Source organism: Anoplolepis gracilipes, chromosome 10, assembly GCF_047496725.1.
Source record: "Anoplolepis gracilipes chromosome 10, ASM4749672v1, whole genome shotgun sequence".
Taxonomy (NCBI): domain Eukaryota; kingdom Metazoa; phylum Arthropoda; class Insecta; order Hymenoptera; family Formicidae; genus Anoplolepis; species Anoplolepis gracilipes.
This window is the reverse complement of record NC_132979.1, coordinates 898783-907135: the sequence shown is the minus strand read 5'-3', so window position 1 is coordinate 907135 and position 8353 is coordinate 898783. Positions and strand designations below refer to the sequence as shown.

At 43.0% G+C, this 8353-nt stretch overlaps 1 protein-coding gene across 4 annotated transcripts in view; it reads left to right on the top strand.

Annotated features, from left to right (window-relative positions):
* The window catches only part of Ed (hemicentin protein echinoid), a 201537-nt gene that overhangs the window by 191581 nt on the left and 1603 nt on the right, over nucleotides 1-8353 (top strand). For 3 of the 4 annotated variants that reach the window (XM_072901225.1, XM_072901224.1, XM_072901223.1), the window contains 2 exons: nucleotides 5160-6618; nucleotides 7074-8302. In XM_072901225.1, coding sequence (XP_072757326.1) covers nucleotides 5192-6618; nucleotides 7074-8302 — 2656 coding nt within the window. In that variant the 5' untranslated portion in view covers nucleotides 5160-5191. Of the gene's footprint in view, nucleotides 1-4124; nucleotides 4705-5159; nucleotides 6619-7073; nucleotides 8303-8353 lie in introns of those variants that run through there. The other variant, XM_072901226.1, reaches the window with a different exon arrangement.

Below are 8353 nucleotides of genomic sequence, written 5' to 3'. Positions count from 1 at the left end.
TGCCAAGCAACGTAATTCAACTTGCGCTCGCGGGGCAACATAACGATTTAAAGTCGCTCTGAAAACTCTTTACAACGACAAATTGTAGCAACACTTGCGATCCACGAGAAATATATACAACGATCATAAAGGCATAATTTCCCGGGAAGCCTGACAAAGCATCGATATATGGAGAGCGAGACGAAAAAGCAGTTTTGCCATCTGGAATCGCCGCGCGAAAAAGTCGCGCTTTTTCACAAACACGATCCATTAGATATTTATATCAGTTTCGAAACCATTTTTATCTAGATATTTTATAGGTCGCACAAATTTTTCAAAGACTAACGTTAACGCTCGATAAATGATTAAATTTCGCAAAATTTTCTTTTGATCTTTCGCGTGTTTCGTCCAACTTTCTTTCATTTTTCTCATCCTTCAGCTCTCGTAACTTTATAAAAGTTACAGAAATATTGCCGATTATCGTTAAATGGATTTTTCACGTTAGCTTGGTAAGATTAATGCTCTATTTCATTAAATAATCCATTACTTGTACATTATTACAAATACAGCGTCCTGTTTTGAACATAGAGTCATTAAAGAATATGCTGCAATATTGTAATGCTGTCCGCCCAAAATAATCACTTTTAATATTATAATTAATCTTTTAATATATTTTAATTAAGTATACTCTGTATAACGAGGGCAGAATCTATTTTGAGATTTTTTTTTCGCGAAACAAGGAGATTTGAAAGAAATCCTTTATATCTTAGACTATATTTCGCTGATACCTGTCCGTCGCGAGATCTGCCTTTATCTAAAAATCCTTACGTTAATAAGCAAACTGCTTATTCACGTGTAAGAATATAATATCGTAATGGCGCGTTCTCGGAAAAGCCGCGAATCAAGATTCGTACCTTTGGGACTGAACATCAGTCGGTGCGAGAGAAAGAGAGATAAGAGAGGAGGAGGAGGAGGAGAAGAAGGAGGAGGTTTCGTGAAAACGGAGCGTGCGAGGAGAATTTGCCGAAGGAAAATAATAGGACAATGCATTGGCATCGTGAATACGAACGGATATATAGGGGTACGAGAGCGAATTCGTCGATTCGACAAAGTATCAGACTCTGACGAGCAGATAGCTGGATGGATAGATGAACGAACGAACGTACGAACAATCAAACGCGCGGATCGTGAACGAATAAATCGAAAAGGGGGAGGGGGATGGGCGAGATAAACGTCGCTGCGCAAATTCGTGCGAGCGAGAAAAAGAGGAGAGGCAACATGTATCCCCGACATTTCCAAACAGAATGTGACAGCAGAGAGAGAGAGAGAGAGAGAGAGAGAGAGAGAGAGAGAGAGAGAGAGAGAGAGGGAGGACGAATCTCAATAGCGTTGACAAGTGTCGAGTCGACCGGCGCGGCGGCGGTTTTACCGTTACGTGACCCAATGACGGGGAAGATACGTGGCCGCTTCGGCGGTGGCTTCGCACAACCGATATGTAGGATGTAGGTAGTACGGTATAACGAATATGTGTTGGACGGGATCGTTCGAGAAAGTTCCATTTCGCACTTCCAGGAATGGTCTCGCGAGGCCAAACGACGTTTATTTCGTCGAATTCGTTAAAGAATTTCTCGCCCGATGATTCTGCGTCGAGAATTTCAATATTCATTAAATATCCGATCTTTTAACCAGGGATCCGAACCGAATTGGAATTGAAACCGAAAACCGTTCCGTAACCCTTTTTTTAGATGAACCGATAGCGTAATCAAAACCAAATTTTACAAAATTTATAACACCGAAATCATAACCAAACCAATAATATTATTTACGGTTAATAGTTTTTTTTTCGGTTCTTTTTCCGGTTTTTAATCTATATATGTATAGATCTGTTTTTTATAGTTGAATCAATATGCCGACTTAATGCTCGATTGAAAATGCTTAATTTTTTAATAATAAGTTGTTAGAAATACTAGTTTGGAGTAAAATAACATTATGCTTTTGTAGATTTTTTAACTGTTCTAAATTTTTTATTATTATTGTTAATTATTATCTCTACGTCGCTTATATCTTAATTCTTCTATCTGAATACCGTAATTTTTTAATACAAGTAATTATAACCGAAAAAAAAGTTTAAAAAAACCGTAATTTTTTCGGTTTTGTTCATTGGTTAAGAAACCGAAACTGAAACACTTACTCGATGCTTTATTAAACCGTAACCGGAACCGAACTGAAAAAAGCTTTTGGTCCGGGTCCCTGCTTATAACATTAAGTTCTATTACTCGGAGGAATTTACGTTTCTCTCCGCACGCGTAACTCCGTTACGTTCATCCGCTTTTAGTTAAACTCGATAATTCCGAAAATGCTCACTCTTTTTTTAACCGCGTTCTCATTTCTTTCATCGTATTATTAGCGATGGAATATTCAGTGTATACTCTATATTTTCTTATTCGTAATAAATCTGAAAATTCTGGCTCTGAATAGCTAAGCTTGCGAGTGGCAGGGCAGGATAAGTCCGAGACAGACAGACATGCAGACGAACCCAAGTGGTTATAGAGTTCCCATTTGAATATATACGAAACCATGACAAGACGTATACGCTTACAACGTCATGAGCTTCATTGTTGAATATCACGGGTCTCTGTGGGAGCAGTCCAACAGACAGTATATACTCGCTATTTCTGTAACTTTCATATATGCACAGGCTTTCTTTTTTTTTTTTCGTATCATAATCATGAATCTACGATTTAGATAGAGCATTTAGTTAACTTTAGTTGGTGTTAACCACCGCCAATGGAGTCAACTATAAATATTCGCGACATTTGTGGTCACGACACTGCGGGGAACTATTAGTTTTCAACGTCACCGCGCTGTGATATTCGATTTTCGCAGTGATTTGTGTCGACATTCGATGTTACGTTACGATAGTGAAACGCCATGATGATGTGTCATGATGTGTATGAAAATTGATTTTTATAATAGTGAAAACTCTTCGAATGATGACATAAATTATACTAGAAATTTTGACGTTATTAATGTCATAACATATATTAAACATATATCACTCATCTTCTCTCATCTGTATTTTTTCATCGATTAATTTAAAGACTATTTTTCTCTAAAATCTAAAATGTAGACAGAGCAGAAAATTATTATAGAAGCTTGGAGCATATTATTAATATTATAATACAATATATATTAATTACATACTGAATATATCACGCATCTTTTCTCGTCTGCACTTTTCGTTGATCAATTAAATTTATTTAGACTATTAAAGACTATTTTTCTCTAGGAAAAGAACAGATTGGAAGCTATTAATATTATAATTTATATTAAGTATGCACTAAATATATCACACACATTTTCTTTCGTCTATATTTTTTATCGATTAATTTAAAAACTATTTTTTTCTAAAATATAGACAGAATAAAATATAGAACTGTCCGCGAAGGGAGAGATAGACATACCTGTATAAATTTATCTAACTTATAAATTGCTCGTGTGTGAGATCATTAAATATTCGTCGAAACGATATCTCTCCGATAGTTGAAATAATTGTAACTGGACTCATCAAAGGTAGTTATTGAGATATCTATTTCATTATTTTTACGTCACGCATATTGTTCTCCGTTGTCGATCACTACTAGGTTTTTTCTTTTTTTTTTTTTTTTTAATTAAAACTGGACTCTATACGCGTGCATCTCTCTTAATTTCCATGAAGAATTACTGAAATTTCATACCATTTATATTTGCTAAACAAATGTACGATATGGAGGAGAGACATAGATGGGAATGACGTTGTTTCCACGGTTGGCTGCAAAACGCACAAACAGCGTTAGAGAATGCAGGTTTTTTTGTTTTCTCGTATAAAGATGGAACAAACAAACTTTTAAACCGTGAATACTTTACGTACACACGAAATAAACGTTACTTGAAAGCATAAGAGACATGTAATAAACGTATGCGTTTTTAAATATGCATTTAGCAAATGTAGAAATTTTTTCCATCGGTTATCGCTTTTATATCATAGCATTTTCGATTTTCCATTGTAAACTTTGCACACGTATAACACATATTGGTTATCGTATGTAATATATTTTTTTTTTTTTTTTTTTTTTTTTATAAAACGTATTTTAGTGTTCGTAAATTTTTTATGTATTTTAATACATGAAAAAAAAAAGGAAAAACAGGAAGCGAGTTTGTTCAGTGTTTAATGTTTGTTGTCAATGCACACATTCCTCTCTAATGAACACGTGCAGATATTAAATCTGATCGTATGCCATTGTGTTTAATGGAAGAATTACGAGTTATTTATTACATACACAATTTTGTCTCAATCTCTTGGTTCTTTTCTCTGAAATGAACCTGTACGACCGTCGTCCTTCGCGCTTTAATTGGATAGCTCGCGACGAAAACACGAGCCAAGGGTAAACCAATTTCTCTGGCAGAATACAAGCCAGTCGACCCGGATATTCTCTAACGGTATCGTCGTCGCCGCTGTCGTAAAAGAGACAGGAATTCACGCAGCAGCGACAACCGTAGCCGGGGCGACGAACCGTTCTCGCGTGTTCATTATTTCGTAAACGCGAGAATTTTCGCGTCGCCGGCGCGTTATTCCCACCCACTTGCTTCAGTCGGACTTGCCCGGAACGCATGCCGCGAGAGACAATCGGCATTGTCATCAAGCTGCGAAACGCAGTGCGCGCCTTGGCGTTAATTGTGCAGAAGGTGCGGAGGACTGTGGAGCCGAGCCGGTGAACCTAAAACTAGGTTGACACCCGTCGAGTAATTTGTATCGCGTTAACGCACTCCCTACGCACTCCGCCGCGAATTTATTCCCCGTCTTAATGGAAAACGCGTGTATGTGCAAGAGTGTAAAGTATGTGCGGAGACCGATCGATTCCTTATACCCATCGCTCTTGCGGTCGATTTGTTCATCGGGTCACCGGGTTATCGGGTTACCACGTGACGTCGATCGATCCTTCGTTAACGCTGTTACTGCGCATAAAGCCATAATGCGTAATCCGAAAAAAAAAAAAAAAAAAAAAATGAATAAATGGCGATATATTTTTCCCTTTTTTTTTTTTTTTTTTTTTTTTTTTTTTATATAAGTATTAGCGAAAAGTTTTAGTTAGTAACCAGTTGAATTTTTAACGAACTTTTTTTCCTATTTTTTGCTCCAGCACCCATTCATGCACGCGTGGACGAGACGCAAATGGATACGCACGAGGGTTCAACGGTGCAGCTCCAATGCCGATTCCCGCCGCCCCGGGAGAACGTCACGTGCTTTTGGCTGACCCATACAAATAACAATCTTGACAATGCGGCGATCGAGAACCGCTCGCTGTCGCCCAACTACAAGGTGTTTATGAATCTGGAGGACGGTCGCTATGATCTGCAGATCAAGAACGTGTCCTACGAGCGTGACAACGGCAAGTACGAGTGCAGGGTGAAGGTGAGCAGCACCGGTACCGATCTTCACCGAAAGTACATCACCCTGACGGTGCTGAGGGCTCCGGGCGCGCCGACGATATCGCCCACCTCTGCACCGGCTACGGAGGGTCAGCGACTCGAGCTGCAGTGTAACACATACGGTGGCAGTCCTGAGCCGGAAGTGAGATGGTATCGTGGCAACAGTACTATACCATTGCACACTGGTAGAACACTGGTGGTGGAACCAACGCGAGAGGATGACCGGGCGATCTTCCGATGCGTGGTGAGAAATCGAGCGATGCGGGAGGGCGACACTCTGGACGCCTCGGTGACGCTCGACGTCAACTACTTCCCGCGCGTCACCGTCGGCCCGGAAAATCCGCTCAAGGTCGAAGTGAACGGCACCGCGACCCTCAAATGTCACGTGGACTCGAAGCCGATGGTCAGCATGATCCGCTGGTGGCGGGGCGGCAGCTTTATCTCCACTCATTTCAAGCACGTGATACCCAAGGTGACGCTGCAGGATGTCGGCAATTACACTTGCGAGGCGGACAACGGACTCGGTAAACGTACCAATGTCATTCTGAGCTTGGACGTGCTTTATCCGCCTACAGTGTCGATCGAGGGCGATACCTTTCGAGTGGCCGACGTGGAGGACAGCGTGACCGTCCACTGCAATGTGAGCGCAAATCCGACGCCGTCGGTGATCGAGTGGCTGCGAGATGGCCGGCCAGAATTCAGACAGTCGGGCTCGATTCTGCGATTGACCCGGGTCACGGCCGAGCACGCCGGCAATTACACGTGTCGCGCGGTGAACACAATCCATCCCACCGGTGGCGAGCGCAGGAATCACTCGGCGTTCGCCAGCGTCACCATCCGAGTGCGACACAAGCCTGGCCCAGCTAGGGTGACACCGGACTCGCCGGTCGCCGTCGAGGGTTCACGGGTGATACTCACGTGTATGGCCAGCCCGGCCGGTTATCCCGAACCGCAGTACAAGTGGTGGAAGGAAGGCGAGGGCGGCACGATCCTGATGCCGACGCCATCCGGTCCCAAGTACGAAATAGACTCGGTGCACCTCGGCAGCGAGGGTACTTACAAATGCCACGCCATCAATGAGATCGGCATCGGCGAAGCCGCGTCGGTAAATCTCACCGTTCACCAGCCGCCCAAGATACTCACCAAACTGCAACCTCATGTCACGAGAAAGTAAGTCGTAGTCGTTTTATTGCGCGTAAATATAAAAAGATCATAGTGTTTTAAACTTTTCTTCATTTTAATTATTAAAAGAAGAGTTGAATTTCCATTTATAAAAAAGAGACATGACATAGTTATTTCTAAAGAGTCCCGTATTTTTACTGGAAAAATTGTTTTGTTCACATTGTTATTTTTCTGCTATGGAAAATAACAATTATATGCAAGTATAATCAACCTTTTTGCGAGGTTGCATGGTATTTTTCATCTATTTGACTCTTTAATTCTCGAATTATTCTGAAATGCGTTGGCGTAATTGTAGAAGTCTGCGGACTCTACGTTCTACGTTTGTTTTCTTCTGCTTCCCTTCCGTGAGGTATGCGCCACTTCGAGAATGAAATAGTTCTTTGCGGGAAGAACAAGATATATGTTCCGTTCTAATAAAGTAACGTCTTACTTGCTTATCGCAGAGTCGGCGAATCGTCGTTCCAAGTATCCTGCGTAGCGCAGGGCAAGCCGCGGCCTAGCGTGCGCTGGTTGAAGGACGATCAAGAATTAACGGCCGACGAGAGACTCTACAAAGTAATTACGACGGCGTCAGAGGGCCACGGTAGCGTAATAACCGTAAATTCCACGTTGAGCTTTTTGGGTCACGCTCGTCCGCAAACCGACGAGATCGTGGCGGGCGATCGCGGCAAGTACACCTGCGTCTTCATGAACGAGGTGAAGAAAGTCGAGTCTACAATGATGCTCAAGGTAGAGCACGAGCCGATAGTCCTTCATCAGCACGGCAAGGTGGCCTACAATCTCCGGGAGACCGCCGAAGTGGCCTGCAAGGTACAAGCGTGGCCGAAGCCCGAGTTCCAGTGGAGCTTTGGCACTAACGCCGCGACTCTACAGGGCTCCTCCAGCGACGGTCATTATGAGATCACTACCACGAGCGATAATTATGACGCATACACATCCGTCCTGAAAATGACCAATATCCGCGAATCTGATTACGGTGATTATACTTGTCGCGCTGCCAATGCTCAAGGTAGCGTCACGTCTACCATCAGATTGCAGCCGAAGGGAGCACCGGAAAGACCAACCAATATCACTGCCATGGAAATAGGGCCCACGTATGTTGCCCTTTTGTGGCAACTGGGTTTCGATGGCGGCTTGCCTATCACCAAGTACTTTGTTTCGTACAGAAGAGTGGCGGGTGGTGACGAGATAGTAGCGCCGGATTGCGCACCTCCTCGCGGACCAGCCGGCCAATGGCTCGAGCTCGATTGTCGACGATCAAACCCGTGTAACGTGACCAATCTAGAACAACATCAGACTTACACCTTCAAGGTGAAGGTTTATAACACCAAAAATCATTCCGATTATTCCGACGAGGTGTCCGCTACTACGGCCGTGGCAAAGATACCTACACCGCTGCGAGTGAGCTTCGATCCGGAAAGCGGTACGCTTGCCATTAACGTAGGTGCCACGTGCCTAGCGTTGGTGGCGTCTATCGAGAAGTTTGACGGAGGCTCCGATAGTTCGTGGAGAATCGTCGATGAGTGGCCACTCGAAGTTCTCGGGAGTGCACCCACTCAAAGGGAAGGTATATTGGACGATCCCGAAGCAGCTGATTCGGAACCTCGGCTCAGAGTTCGACTCTGCCTCAAAGCAGATCGGCAGAAGTGCGGCGAGTACGCGGAAGCTGAAAGTAAGTTTATCTTTGAAAAGTAAAGCGATTATGTAATAGTTTAGAAAATAC